Here is a 15,371-nt window from a genome sequence, read left to right as displayed (position 1 = left end):
ATCTATTCTTATGATTATCGTCACATTAATAAGTAATCTGAATTTTGCTTTGAATTAACATTAGGACTGTTGAAACTAAATCGTTTTCCTGGAAATAATTCATAAATTGTTGTTGATATAGAGCTTAATAAATAAGAGTGAATTCTGACAGAAGTCTTTCAGATTGTGTTTAATTGAAAAATTGAAGGATAAATATTTATCCTACCAGTAACTAGTACTTACCTATCATTCATGCCCGTAAATCTTTTTGGGGTTGATTGTTACATCACATCTTTTTCATTGAATTCTAATCCTCACCCAGGCCAGACCCCCCGGCATCTACAAACAGTTCTACCTACATGAGTTGTTCCGTCGCTATGGTGACGTAAATAAGACTCCCCTTGTAGCTATCCGGCCTGAATGGTGCAACGGTAAGACAGTGTTGATAAAAGTAATAGTGTGATGGTAAGATCATTTTTATTGCATGTATTACATACCTATTTGGCATTTACTTTAAAAAGACAGAAACAAATCGCAATCTTTTTAAGAATTATACCATGCTATTTGTAGTATAAGTATAATAGATGAAGCCTGGGGTCAGTGAGTGTTGACATAAAAAGAAGTCCGGCTACTACGTTGAAATTAAAAATGTTAGTAGCACATATGGTGTCTCGTATATGAATGTTTAATACAGTATGTATTTGGACAGAAGAACAATCAAATAATAATACCCATTACTGAAACTTAAAAATGTTGTGTACATTTATGCTGCTTGGGGCTTCAGAGACGGAGGAAGTTGTGGACGTTGATGAAAATCTCATAGAGGCTGATGGCTCAAACCGGAATGACCAGCGCAAGAGGTTTACGATTGTGTAATTAAAATTTACAGCGTAGCCTAGAAAACGTGACTTAATGTCTGGAAAATGTTTAAACCTAAATCTTTCTCTTGACTGAAAATATTTACCTATCGGAATGCCTGTTATATTTTCGCTTGAATTTCTAAGGTCGAGTGTTTAAGAACATTATTGACTGATGGCTTTATCGAATGATTTTCAGACAGTCTGTTCACGCTTGTTTTACATTGGATCAGTGACTTTATATAAGGTGATAATTTTAATGCTTGACTTGGAAGACGTTTGCTGTATGGTAGTCTTACATATTTACTATATGATGTTATATTCTTAAATCTTTTTTCTTAAAAGAAGGGATATAGTTGACACTTGTTCGTATTTTCATTTCATCGTTTCTCAAACATTTGTAAATCTGTTGCTCTGGTCTCCTGCCAACCATTGAGTTATTACATGGTAATTAAATTGAATGCTTTTTAATTCCCTTTTATTATTGTTTAATTTGAGTTGCTATGCTATGAGGTTAAGTTGTATTTACACTTATATGTATCATGAATATTGCTGGGCCAAGTGTGAGGTTGAGCGCTCTAAAACCGGTTTAAAGCCCCAATACTTTGCATATACCGTTCCAAGGCGGTGACACCAGCTTTATTCTTCTATGTGTGTATGTTGTTTGGTATTTTGCTGTTTCGTACTGTTCTGGCAATTGGTCACTTTAAATAAAGGACCAACTCATTGTTTATAATAAGAATGCAGTACTGCTCCAGCAGCTGGAGTTTCACTTCTTCATATTAAGTAAAGGCATAAGATAAAAGGTAAAAGGTAAAATAAGTTATAGCACGACTGTTGACTGAAAGGTAAAAGGTGTTCGACCATGATCACTATTTTGTCTGCCTAAGAATAATGGGTTGGAACAGGTTTGCATGCAAAAAGTACATATCTCTGTACTGATAAAAATATATTGATATAAAATACAAGTATTTAATGTCATTAAATTAGAACCCCAGATCTTTTTCCATGGACAAAGACCCTTTGTTGGCAATACGGTTTCCTTTTCTCATCATGTGTCGTTAATTAATTTATGCATAACCAGGGTGCAGCATCAACGAGGTTTACACACGAGCTGGACGGAATGTAAACACACCGTTAAGAACTTAATTTTTGCAAATATCTTAAGTTCTTGAAAAACGTTTGCAAAAATCGTTAGTGCATAAAAGACAGTTTTTCTTGCATTTGTGCCAATGTCTTAAGATTTAAGAATTTATCATTGAATACCTATGAACTCAGTGCCAAATTTCATGTTGCGCGAAGCATAGCCGTAAAAATGAATGCGTTACACATCGAAATTTTCACCAATAACACAGGCTTATTAAATAATGTTTTTCTGGTGTATTTTACATTGCATAAGCATCATCAAAAACTGTATTTTGTACTTGTTGAAATTTTAAAGAAAATATATTTAAAAAGTTATTTGAAGAAAAGCACCCAACCTTCAATTGTGAATCCAACAAAGTCACGAGATCCTGCACCCTGTAACTCAAGACCTAATACAATCATATTGCTTGAAAATTCCTTACAAAGCCATTCAAGCATGGTGGCATCCCTTGGCTTAAAGGCCCTGTGAAAAATCTTTATATTATTGTTCATATCTTGACAACACATATTCAATTGAAACTTAACACATGTCTTAAAGGCCATCATGTACCGTCACTTACCAAGGTTTTTAACCGTAAAGAAATGTCATTGACCAATACTCGTACCTATGAAAAAATTGTATAGTTGAGCAGCCTGTATTAAGAAAGGTTTAGTAACTTTTGCAAATATCTTATCACTATGTATTGTCTACAAGGTCCGGTTTTAATGGCTCACAGCCATTTTACATTGATGTCAACAGCATAGACTTCTTTAGGAAGAAGCCATACAAGTGTAGCTGGGAAGATGGCACTAGGTGAGTGGTACACTGTAGTTGCGTAGTTTGTGGAAAACATAACATCTTTAACATTTTTATATTCCCATTCTACTTCTACGTTTAATTATGTACTCATTTAAAAAAGAGTGGTATGGCATAGAGATTAGCCAGGCTATCGTTTCTGTTTATTTATTGAATTTTATGACGTTAATAAATTTAAAAACATAATTATTATTTGTTATTCTTCGGTTGGAAACATTAGACTTTACAATTACGAAAAAATTGAGGATTATGCTGCTCATTGCGCTATATATTATTATGGTTTATAACATTTAAATTGTGAAAAAGTTACATTTTGTCTAATTCATGATGCTTATAGACCGTTCCAGAATCGATAAATTGACTGCCACCGTATTGCCAGTCACGTGACTGTCCGCCATTACACTACTGCTAACTTGTGCGAGTCTGCGATTCCAAAAGCCAAAAACGTAGAGAATACCCGCTTCGCCGATGTCGGATAAATAAATTACTTAATGAATTATTTTCAGGTGATTATCGCATTTTTGTTGTTAAAATGATTGTTTGAAGTTGAGATTGATTGTTACAAATAAAATGTTTATAATGTTTCGTGTATTTGTTTTTGTGTGTGTAATCAAGTGGTAATCGTCGGCGAAAATTTGCCGGTTCAGTCGCTCATATTTTGTCTTGATTAGACTTTTTACTTTTATCTTGTTACAAACAATTCACTAATGTATTGTTGTGTTGATTTTGATAGCCGCAACATCAAGCAGATTATATTTTCAAAGATTCTCGCGAAATTAATTACCGCTAATTGTTTGTAATTGGTCTTATTTGGTAAGACTCTATATTCTAAAATCATAACATATTATATTAAGAATGATATTTTTGATACGCCTTCCATTATTTTCTTGTTCTAGTTGAAATCAGAGATACAAAATTGTTGTTTGGATTTAAATTAAATTTTGTGAGCTGGAATTATGTCACGTTAAAAACCGAACTTTTTATCATGAGAGAGTGATATTGATCTTGACGATCTTTTAGGTAATTATACGGAATATGAAGATAATTTGAATATATCTAGTTGAATAGATTTTCATATTGTAATCATTAAACAGCTATACAGCTAAAATACTAAAAAATGTATTTATTTTATAGGTCTTTGCAGTAACGCAAAGCATATGGATAACGACACTGGTTTAGTCATATAATCGAAAAAAAATCTAAAAAAACACCTAAATAATATTTCAAAAATATATTATGAAGGGCAAAACGAATTTATTAATACATTTATCTGCATCTTTAAAAAAACGCGGCATTAGCATCAAAGTAAAGATTATCTGAAGACTGAAAGGCCGACAATTTGACACAACAAAGAGCTCTATGCATAAGCCGTATTGGTGTTTTTTTGCAGAAAAGCTTCAATAAATTACAATAGTAATACATCTTATTATAAAAATATAATTATCAATGGCATGAGTACACTAGTGTGATACACAAATGAGTGATAGCAAGTGTAAGGGGTGCATTGAAAATAAACGTACTACAAAGCCCTATTAAAAGCGAAGTGCATGACGGTATTTACATGTAATTCTAATTTCATTGGTTTTGTACAAAAAAATGACGCTTTTGAGGAATATTAACATACAACTGAAAAACACAACTTCCCATTATGCAAATTGAACGGTGCACTCGTATTTATTGAAAGCTTGTTACTAGTGAGTGTGAGAGACAAATATCTAACATTTTAACGCACATATATTTATATACACATATTTAAAAATCATTTTTACCTCTGTTGGAGTCAAATGTAATTTCTTGTTTTTATGATGTCGTTCGTGCATGCCGTAACATTTAATCTTTATACGGAATGACGTAGTGTTAATTAACCGATACCCGCTAAATACGTTAAATATATATACGTACATTTTATTATTATTAAATACTTAATTTTTTCATAAATTAAACGGGCTAGTATCTTTACGGTGTACAATTTTTGATATTCTATATTGGACATAACTTTTAATTTGTACAATATGTAACACATCTAATGTACGCAACTGTTAAGTATGTCGGGGGTAAATTATCCAACCAAATGACTGCTAAATACTACCAGAAAGAGGAGACATGGTGGCATCATCATTTGTGTTTAATGACCAGACTGTCATCTGCCACCCAGTGTGGTTCATGACACCATGTTGTTTGTAATGTCTGGACAATATCTGATCAAAACGAGATAATCGGATTATTTGAACAAAGGGGCAATTAAATACTGGAATGCAAAGGCTTACACAATTTTAAGATTGATGCAAATAATCAAATGGAAAATATTGCATTTAATTTAATTTAATGCTTTTTTAAATGTGTCAATGTGTTATTTTTCCTAGACAAATACCTAAAAATGAATGTTTTTCAAACATTTTTTCTGTCATAACACTAGCGTAACATCTCCCCTGGCAGAAAAACTTTATTTCATACAACCAAGGTCATGTCATGACGGCCTTAGAATTAAGAATGAAATTCATCCGTTGAATAATCGGTGCTCTCTTATATATGTTACCGGTTGTTAGCAGCAGTGTAATGGCGGACGCGGAGAGTATTCAGGGGAGATAATTGGGTAATTACTAAATTATGGAACGGTCTATTGGTGGATCTGTTGGTTAAGTTGTTTCATGGAACAGTTGCACATTTTAAGCAGTTTCATGAAGCATACAGATTTAGTGAAGGTCATTTTACATTATACTTTTTTGTGCAGGTTCATTTATTGTCCAATCTTCACGAGACTTGGTCAGAACATTTGCCTTGAAACTGGGTCACATTAAATAAAAAACCAAGTCACTATATATAATTAAAGACAAAGCTTGTTAACAATCAAGAAGTCACATTTCAAACGTGGTCGAACTTTTTGTTCAAATGATGTCTCAGCCGAGTACAATACTATTCCAGTCTGATGTAAAATATGACTGCAAGAGGGTAGGCTATTTTTCCTTGAATGGCTATAGTGAAGCCTTATTAATAATCAAGAAGTCAAATTAAGTGTCAAATCTCATTACACTTGGTCAGAACATTTGCCCTTATGCTAGCGCGGTCGATTTTGAAACTATCAAACTCCTAATTATATAGTCCTTAATAAACAGATTTTATATCCAGTGCCATTGTGATGCGATTTTCTCATTGGCCTCCAATTTTTCATTTACTGTGTTTTAGAGTGTATACAAAATGAATTCATCTCGTTTTTTTGTTCTGCAGATGGAGAACTGCAAATGACAAAGCAGCGCCTGTTATGGCAGAACTGCCAGAAATCAAACTATTTGGAAAGTGGTCCACGGAAGAGATCCAAGTTAGCGACATCAGTCTCACAGTGGGTGCCTTTTACCATTGTAGCAAATATATGAACTCTCTTTTTAATAAAATATTTTTTCGCTTGTTAGTATTGTTTGAATGTTAGTGGCTTTTGATTTTATTTATAGTTATATTTTCAAACGTTCGTCTGATACTTAAATGAGTGCATAGTAAAGATGTTTGAAACAAAATTGTTTTTATGTATTCATGTGTGAAAATCTTAAATAAATTCAGTTGAATTAAAAGTAATTATTTCCATGAAAGCAGATTATAAGAAATATAAGAACATTATTTGTAGTAAAGCAGTTCGTTTTTACAATTATTTAAGACTATTTTTTGCAATAGAAGGTTATTACTATAGTTACATCACTTGAGCAATTGTGCTGAAATAAAGAAAAACAAAATAAGTGAATATAACACACTTACACATTCATCATTCAGAACTACATTGCTGTGAAGGAGGAGTTTACCAAGTATCTCCCACATTCGTCTAGCCGCTACCAGGTGAAACGGTTCCGCAAGGCACAGTGCCCCATTGTGGAGCGCATTGTGAACTCACTGATGATGCACGGCAGGAACAACGGAAAGAAGCTGATGGCTGTGCGCATCATCAAGCACGCCTTTGAGATCATTCACCTGCTCACAGGCGAGGTATGAGACCGAATGGGGAATCATTTGCAGTGTTTTAAGGGCATATTTTCATCAATAAGTGGGGACCCTATTGAGCAATTATTTTTTGTAGGCCCCCTTTGCAGAAGCTGGTGTTTTTCTGCACCAGTCATTCAGATGGTTCTGAAAACCATTTCTTATCCCTATGATATCTTTCATAACTTTTGGTTATGATCCTTCAATTTGGTATGATTGTTTCTTGTGATAGATTTTTAGATCAAAGGTCTAGGTAACACAGTATATGAATGTGACATTAAATGGGAACAATAATCATTTAAGTACAGTTGATGCCCATAATAACTTTAAAACCATCTGAATATTGGGCTTTGTAAGTGCGTTTCAGATACATGTATATTTGCTGTAGTTGGTGCAATGATCTCTCGTTTTCGCTCATTTTGTGTCTTGCTTTTTATTGAATGTCTGACCAAATTTTGAACACATTTAAAAATTATTTTTGCTAATGACAGTTGAATAGGACAGTCAATCATTCAGTTTGTGAGTTTATTAAAAGTACTTAAACTTGAAAAAGATTCAGATTTCTTAAAACTCATCGTTATCAGTAAACGATTTCGTAGATTTCCTCCAAAATCACTAAACATAAAATCGTATCTTCACATGATCTTTATGCTACTAAAAAAGATTTACATAGATAAGAGGGTATAGTTATTTTCCTGCAATTTTGTGCTGAAAGCTTATTTATAGGTTTTATAGCACTTAAGTTTTTTGGGGTGAGAGGGTGTGCAAAATTTAGCTCTGAAACTTTTGTGAAAACAAATACTAAATAGTGATTAAATATTGGATATTTTTGGATATTCTTTTACTGAAGTATTGAACTTTGCAAATGTGTGAAAATATAGTGAACATATTTTGGGATTTAGAAGTTATTTAAGGAAATATCTGGACAATTTAATTTTTAACTTGGTTAATGTGTACAATTACACACATACATTAGCATACAGTGACTGCAGTAAGAGGATTATAGGATTAGACCGACCAGTAGCGTGAGGGATGTGTACATAGTTGAATGAAAACCTATTGCAAAAACCTATTCACCAATTTAGAAATACAATTGAAGAAAATTGCTAACTGTGACAGTGGGATTGTCGTGATTGAAATGTGATTAAAACACTTGTCAAAACAAGCTTGGAAAGCAGAGTTTTGGAATCAGCAGTGAATTGTCTTGTGTATACACACAGTTATACAAAGTAAAGAGATCAAATTTTCCAATATGGCTGCCGTTGTGAAAAAATTATTTCTAGTCTAACTGATGGTTTCAACTTATGTTCCTAAAGACTCCCTACCCAAGTGTCTTCCAAACTCTTATTTACTCGATGTTTCATTAGTCAATACTACGTTAAAAATACCTACTTTCGAGACCAGCTGGACTCGTTATGATCGTGTACTTAACATAGATATACGTGCGTGTGATCTGTCGCTGGACAACATACATTTTTCAAAGAACTTGAAATTCGAACCTCATCATTTACTGTTCTATCATTGTAAACATACACGGCGCGTGCCATCTAGAGCTATGCAAGTGGATGACTGTCTTCGTTTTTTCCTTCTGATGCTGGCTGGCGATGTGGCCCCTAATCCAGGACCTCCTAGATACCCTTGTGGATTATGCTACAAGCCGGTGGCATCTAACCACCGGGACATTTACTGTCAGGGGTGTTACTCATGGTGGCATGCTATCAAATGTGCAAAATTAACCCTAGCTGAATACTCTTCGTTGGGCGCCTCAGAGGACCTTTGAATCTGCAAACACTGTAATATGTTATCAAACTTTTCAAACTCTTTTTACAGTGACGTTGCAATAAACCAATCATACCACAGCAATATGTCTAGTGAACTCGAAACTGACCGTGATATATATTTGACCATCTCAACACATGAAAAAACAACATCCGAAAAAGTTTCTCTTCGATTGCCTGAACAGAAACAGTCTTAGAAACAAATTTCATTTTATACAAGAACTTTTAACAAAGAATACTGTTGACTTATTAATTTTACTTGAAACAAAAATAGACTCTTCCTTTCCGGTTGCTCAGTTTGCAGTAGACAACTTTCACCTCTGGAGAAAAGACAGAACAGCACATAGAGGTGACGTGGCGGTGTATCTTAGGTCTCAAATAGAGGCGAACGAAAACCGATGCTTGAATTTAGTGAACTAGAAAGTATAACATTAGAGGTAAATCTAGACAATCAGAAACTTTTATTTCTTTGTACTTACAAGCCTCCTTCAGTTAAAAATAATGTTTTCGAAGATCAGTGCCAAAAAACCATAGACAATATTACGAGCAAATATGATAACATCTTCTTCCTTGGCGATTTGAACTTTAATATGCTGGACAGTGCAAAATGCCAACCACTTATGAATATCTGTGATAGTTTTGATTTAGATAATATTGTCAACAAACCTTCATGTTTTACTGTAAATGAAAAACCATCACTTTTAGATGTCATTTTAACAAACTGTAAATCTTTAGTTTATAAATCATGCAATTTGTCATGTGGTCTTAGTGGTGTTCATAACATTATTGGTTGTCAACTTTAACTTGATAATCAAACAAATAAAACACAATTCTATTATTATAGAAGTTAAAAAAACGTTGATGTTGATAAGTTTAATAATGAATTAAATGATAAAATGTCTACTCTTGATATGAATGGAGATGTAAATACTGACTATGAAAAATTTAGCAATGTACTTTTAAATTTAACAGATAAACATGCTCCCTTAAAACAGAAAAAGCTGCGCCATAAACCAGTACCTTTTATGAATAAGACACTAAAACAATATATATCAAAAGCGAATGCTGCTAAATAAATACAACAAGCACAAGAATGAAAAAAATTGGGATAAATATAGAAAAAAAAAGAAATCTAGTTACTAGCTTAAGGATAAAATCTTTAAGCAAATATTGTTTGGACCGATGTATTGGTGGATGTCAATCAAAAGATTTCTGGCCAACAGTAAAACCATTTTTAACAAATAAAGGCTCAATAACCCATAAAGATACTATTTTATATGAAAATGCCAATTTAGTAAATGATCAAACCGAGGTGAGCGAATTTTTTTTGGTAATGACACAGTTCAAATATATTCATCACATCCTAGTATAACTAAAATAGAAGAAAATATATCCTCTTCAGTAAAATTTTATTTTAAACCTGTAAATGAAAAATTCATTAATAAGCAAATAGACAAACTAGGTACTAAAAAAGCTACAGGCCATGACCACATCTCTTCTAAAATAGTTAAACTTGCTAAACCGTCAATAATTAAACCAATTACAAAGTTAATAAATAAATCATTTACCACAGAAACATTTCCAGATAATCTTAAAATAGCTGAAGTAAGTCCCCTACATAAGAAAAACAGTAAATTAGATAAAAGCAACTATAGGCCAGTCAGCATACTACCAATAATCTCAAAACTGTTTGAAAGGGCAATTAATACACAAATACTGGAATTCTTTAACCAACATTTTAAAATTTACCTTTCAGCTTTCAGACCAGGATATGGCTGCCAAACTCCACTCTTAAAAGTAATCGAGGATTGAAAATTAGCTTTAGACCAAAATAAAGATACAGCTGCAATTTTAATGGACCTGTCCGTGTCGATTGATTGTCTTCCGCATGACCTTCTTATATTAAAACTTCAATCATATGGTGTTTTCAAAAATGCTATATCCTTATTATCAAGTTACTTATCAAATCGTAAACAATGTGTTAAATTAGGGACCAATAAAAGTAGTTTCAGAGACATAATAAAAGGAGTTTCACAAGGTTTAATATTAGGCCCTGTACTTTTTAATATATTTATTAATGACATTTTCCATTTTGAAACTGAGTGCAATATTTACAATTATGCTGATGATAACACACTTTCTTGCTCCAACCCAAACAAAGAAAAAGTAAAGAAAAACCTAGAAAAAGACAGCCATAACCTAATTAAATGCTTCGAGAACAATAAAATGCAGGCAAACCCTGAAAAGTTCCAGGCTATTAAAATTGGAAATAAAACTCATAAAACTAATATATCTTTTGTATTGGACAACATAAACATTCAGTGTGAAGATGAAGTAAAATGATTAGGTGTAACAATAGATTTCCAATTGAATTTCAATTCTCACATCTCAAATATCTGTAAAAAAGCATCTAGGCAACTAAATGTACTTAAGCAAAAAGGTCACAATTTATGCAAATTAGGTAAACTAAATATTTACTACTCCTTTATTTTATCGAATTTTAATTATTGTCCATTAACATGGCATTTTTGTGATGAAGTTAGCACTAAGAAAATTGAAAAGATTCAAGAACGTGCACTACGTTTTATCTGCAATTATTATAATTATAACTTTAAGGTAAACAAACATTGCTGAAGTACCACGGGTGAGAACTACTAAATACGGGCTCAGCTCATTCCGCTCAGGAGCAGCCAGACTCTGGAACTCCATGCCACAGCATTTTAGAGATGAGGGCAACTCCAATCAGTTCCGGAGTTTGGCTGCATCATGGGACGGGGTGGGCTGTGCCTGTAGATCCTGTCAGCAAAGTTGAGCTTACTGTTTGCATGTTTTAATTCTTTTCATTTTTTTTATTTTGTTTTCTTTGTGTTGCCTTTCTGCTTTTGCTTTTTCTGAGAAATTTGCATCTTGATTTCTTGCATTTGCTTTATTAGTTTTTCATTATGATACCTTTTTGCTTTTGCTTTCTGTGTTTGCTTCAGCTTAACTGTGTGTATATATAACACTAGTGACACTACAGCAGTTTGTTGTTATTGTGTTGTAGTTGTTTTTTTCCTCACATTTCACTTGAAATAGTGCTAGTTACGCATATGGTATAATAACTTCAGCATTAGTATTGTATTTTTTGTGCTTTTATAGTGATATTTTATTCTTCATTCATCATTGTTGTATTTTGTTGCTTTTATTGTGTGAAATTTGCTGATCAGTTACTTTCAAATCGGATTTGAGTGATAATTTCCTTTAAGCCCTTTTATTTTATGGCCCCTTTTTATTTCTTTTTCTTTTTTTGGTAGGTTGGGCCCCTTCCTTGGGTCAAGATCAGCAATCTTTTACACAGCTTTAAATTGTGAATGTATAATACTGTTTTATATTTCTGCTTAGCTTTTAAGCTATAAGATTAATGCTTTAGTTATGCTTTTAGTGTGTTTATCATTATAATATTTCTTATGTATGCCATGTATTTATGATGTGTTGAAATTTGCTACAGTTTTTTTATAGGTCGGTAAAAAGCTATACATAGCTTATGTTATATACATGTTATACTCATACCGACAATAAATCAATTTTGATTTGATTTTAGCACTCCCATAAGCATATTCCCAATTGCAAAACGTTATCTTTTTTTCCCATCAACAAAAATTACCGATATGATATTGTTTTACTTTTATGTTTTGAAAGAAAGATGAATACTCTAGAAATAAAGAGTTTTTAAGTTGCAATAAGCATTTTTATGATATTTTATATTAAGTATTTTCTTTGTGTGTGTGTGTGTGTGTGTGTGTGTGTGTGTGTGTGTGTGTGTGTGTGTGTGTGTGTGTGTGTGTGTGTGTGTGTGTGTGTGTGTGTGTGTGTGTGTGTGTGTGTGTGTGTGTGTGTGTGTGTGTGTGTGTGTGTGTGTGTGTGTGTGTGTGTGTGTGTGTGTGTGTGTGTGTGTGTGTGTGTGTGTGTGTGTGTGTGTGTGTGTGTGTGTGTGTGTGTGTGTGTGTGTGTGTGTGTGGTGTGTGTGTGTGTGTGTGTGTGTGTGTGTGTGTGTGTGTGTGTGTGTGTGTGTGTGTGTGTGTGTGTGTGTGTGTGTGTGTGTGTGTGTGTGTGTGTGTGTGTGTGTGTGTGTGTGTGTGTGTGTGTGTGTGTGTGTGTGTGTGTGTGTGTGTGTGTGTGTGTGTGTGTGTGGTGTGTGTGTGTGTGTGTGTGTGTGTGTGTGTGTGTGTGTGTGTGTGTGTGTGTGTGTGTGTGTGCGTGCGTGCGTGCGTGCGTGCGTGCGTGCGTGCGTGCGTGCGTGCGTGCGTGCGCGTGCGTGCGTGCGTGCGTGCGTGCGTGCGTGCGTGTGTGTGTGATCACAAATAATTTAACATGGATGTGCCCATTCCCAAATTAATGTAAATATGATGTTTAAAATTCCCAATTTCACAGATAAAGGTCATATTCTCAAAGTTGTAACTAAATGCCGCAGTGTTTCTTTGTAAGGCCTTACATACGGCGTACTCCTAAGTATTCTTAAATTCCTAGTTGATAACAATTCCCTGTTTCAGAACCCACTTCAAGTGTGTGTGACCGCCATCATCAACAGCGGCGTGAAGACTCGACCCGTATTGGTAGTGCGGGTACCATGAGGAGGCAGGCTGTGGACGTGTCTCCCATGCGCCGTGTCAACCAGGCCATCTGGCTGCTGTGTACAGGCGCACGTGAGGCCTCCTTCAGGAACATCAAGTCCATCGCCGAGTGTCTGGCTGACGAGCTAATCAATGCTGCCAAGGTGAGCCATGTTTTTTTACCATCTTGGGGATGGGCTCCAGTCCCTTCTGATCGGAAGATAGTGTGTGTTTTTGACTTAACTTTGGAAAATTTCATTAGCCTTGTGTGTTTTTTCTAAGAAATGCTTTAAACTGAAAATAAATCTGTTTTCATTTTTAAATTTTATGAAGGTTCAAATTTTCAAGCTGGATTGGACTAAATTTTGAGATACATTAAAAACAACATTTTTTATTTGGAAAGGAAATTGCAGGTCCCATCCTATAATAGCCCGCAATATGAAAGAAAGAAAATCACTGGGAGGGTTCATGATTAGCCTGTTCACGTAGTTTATTCTTTATCAATGATTAAGCTTGATCTTGACAATGTCCAGTAAAAGTTAAAATCTGGGGCATGTATCCATAAAGATAACAAGGTCAGAATTTTTATTATTAGAAGAAACATATTACATACTAAAGCCACATTTATGACAATTTCTTGATGAAACATGGTGATAATATTTATGTTGACAATATCAAGTACATGTTTGAATATCCATCCAGTGGGGTAAAAAAACTAGGTCATCAGGACAAGTCAGTTCCGATTGCTGTGCTCAAAATTAGATTTAACGTAGGTGAGTATTAAAGGGCCTCAAAATTCAGATTAAACTCATGTGAGTGCTTATGGGCCATCATGACCCTTTTATAACATCATTTTTGGCTGCGATTTATTTATACATGACAAATTGTGGTGAAAACAATGCTAATTAAACCATTTTTACATGTACTGGTATCATTGCCAAAGAATGAGTGAGCACTAATTATTCTAGCCTTCTTCCTGGAAAACTAAACTAAATGCACCTGCATAAAGTGTCGTTCCAGATTAGCCTGTGCAGTCCTCCTAACAGACGACGCTTTCCGCTGTTATGGTATTTTTCATTTAAAACAAGTCTCTTAGAAAAAATCTAGTTGCTGTGAAGTGTCATCCCTGATCAGCCTGTGCAGTCAGCATGGGCTTATCAGTGTACTGCACAGGCTAATCAGGGACGACCCATAATGCACATGTATTAAGCACAGTTTTTTACATAACAAGACTAGAATAATCACTGCCCCCTCACTTATTTAGAAATGATAACATTGTATGTCAAAAATTAGAGTAGCGCACTACACAGACTAATCTGGGATAATACTTTTATATGCTAATTTCCTCATTATGTATCTTCTTTCAGGGCTCGTCCAACTCGCATGCTATCAAGAAGAAGGACGAGCTTGAGCGTGTTGCCAAGTCCAACCGATAAGCTGTGCATGAACGCTCTTTATGTAGACTCTCTACTGAAACAAAAAGAAAAATAGAGCTGAAAGAAACTCAGTGTTCTCTTATCTTTTTGGTGTGGGAAACATTATTCAATCTATAGGGGGTCTTACATAGAATGTCGGGGGGAAAAGCTGCGAAGAAAACCCCGATGTTCTGTTATCTCTTTGTTGTGCGATACATAACATTATTATGTGTGTACTGGATTTAACATGTTCAGCAGCTAAGTTGAATATACCCTCGGTGTAAAAATGTACATGTATGGTGATTGGATTGGTCCTGAAATTATTTTGATTGCCTTTTACTCCCACTTTGATACAAGTGGTCAGTTACTTGCATAATGACATGTGCTTATTACTGGTAAATCCAATTAACCCAGGAGAAATATTATGATGTTACAATACCGCCATGGTATGATAGTCAGATCAATATACACTTTGAACCCCACCACATCCACCCCCACCCCCCCCCCCAAAAAAAAAACACAACAAAAGGTATTTTTACTAATTCTGGTAGGATAGAACTAGGCAGGTACTCCAAACCTATCGATGATTATAACTATATAACTATCCACTCAAATTTGAAGATTTCGGTGTCTATACCTAGGTTTTTTGGGGGGGCGGGGGGGGGTGGGCAAACACACTTAAGATTATCAGACATTATGTAAGTTCATTATATTACACAGAAATCCAACCTGGCGTCCGAAATGGCAAATTGCGCAATACGAAGGTCAACAAGTCTATAACTTTGACTCAAAAGTGATGATCGTTATGACAAACTCCATAGTATGGAGGACCAGGAATACAACTGGAA

General features: G+C 34.5%; 1 protein-coding gene across 1 annotated transcript; it reads left to right on the top strand.

The window, feature by feature from the left end:
* Positions 1-6,353: 6,353 nt before the first annotated feature.
* Positions 6,354-14,544, top strand: LOC127839580 (uncharacterized). Its single transcript, XM_052367970.1, has 5 exons — positions 6,354-6,401; positions 6,538-6,747; positions 11,236-11,326; positions 13,049-13,272; positions 14,476-14,544. Exons 1-5 carry the CDS (start codon positions 6,354-6,356, stop codon positions 14,542-14,544), a joined length of 642 nt encoding a protein of 213 aa, XP_052223930.1.
* The last annotated feature ends 827 nt before the right edge of the window (positions 14,545-15,371 follow it).

This window comes from Dreissena polymorpha, chromosome 7 (assembly GCF_020536995.1).
Source record: "Dreissena polymorpha isolate Duluth1 chromosome 7, UMN_Dpol_1.0, whole genome shotgun sequence".
NCBI lineage: Eukaryota > Metazoa > Mollusca > Bivalvia > Myida > Dreissenidae > Dreissena > Dreissena polymorpha.
This window is presented reverse-complemented; position numbering and strand designations above follow the sequence as displayed.

Excerpts from the sequence above, each read along its gene's own strand:
- LOC127839580 (XM_052367970.1), top strand. The coding sequence starts at position 6,354 with ATGAAAGCAGATTATAAGAAATATAAGAACATTATTTGTAGTAAAGCA. Across the intron at positions 6,748-11,235 it reads TTCACCTGCTCACAGGCGAG|CATTTTAGAGATGAGGGCAA; the intron begins GTATGAGACCGA and ends TCCATGCCACAG. Across the intron at positions 11,327-13,048 it reads CTGTAGATCCTGTCAGCAAA|AACCCACTTCAAGTGTGTGT; the intron begins GTTGAGCTTACT and ends TCCCTGTTTCAG.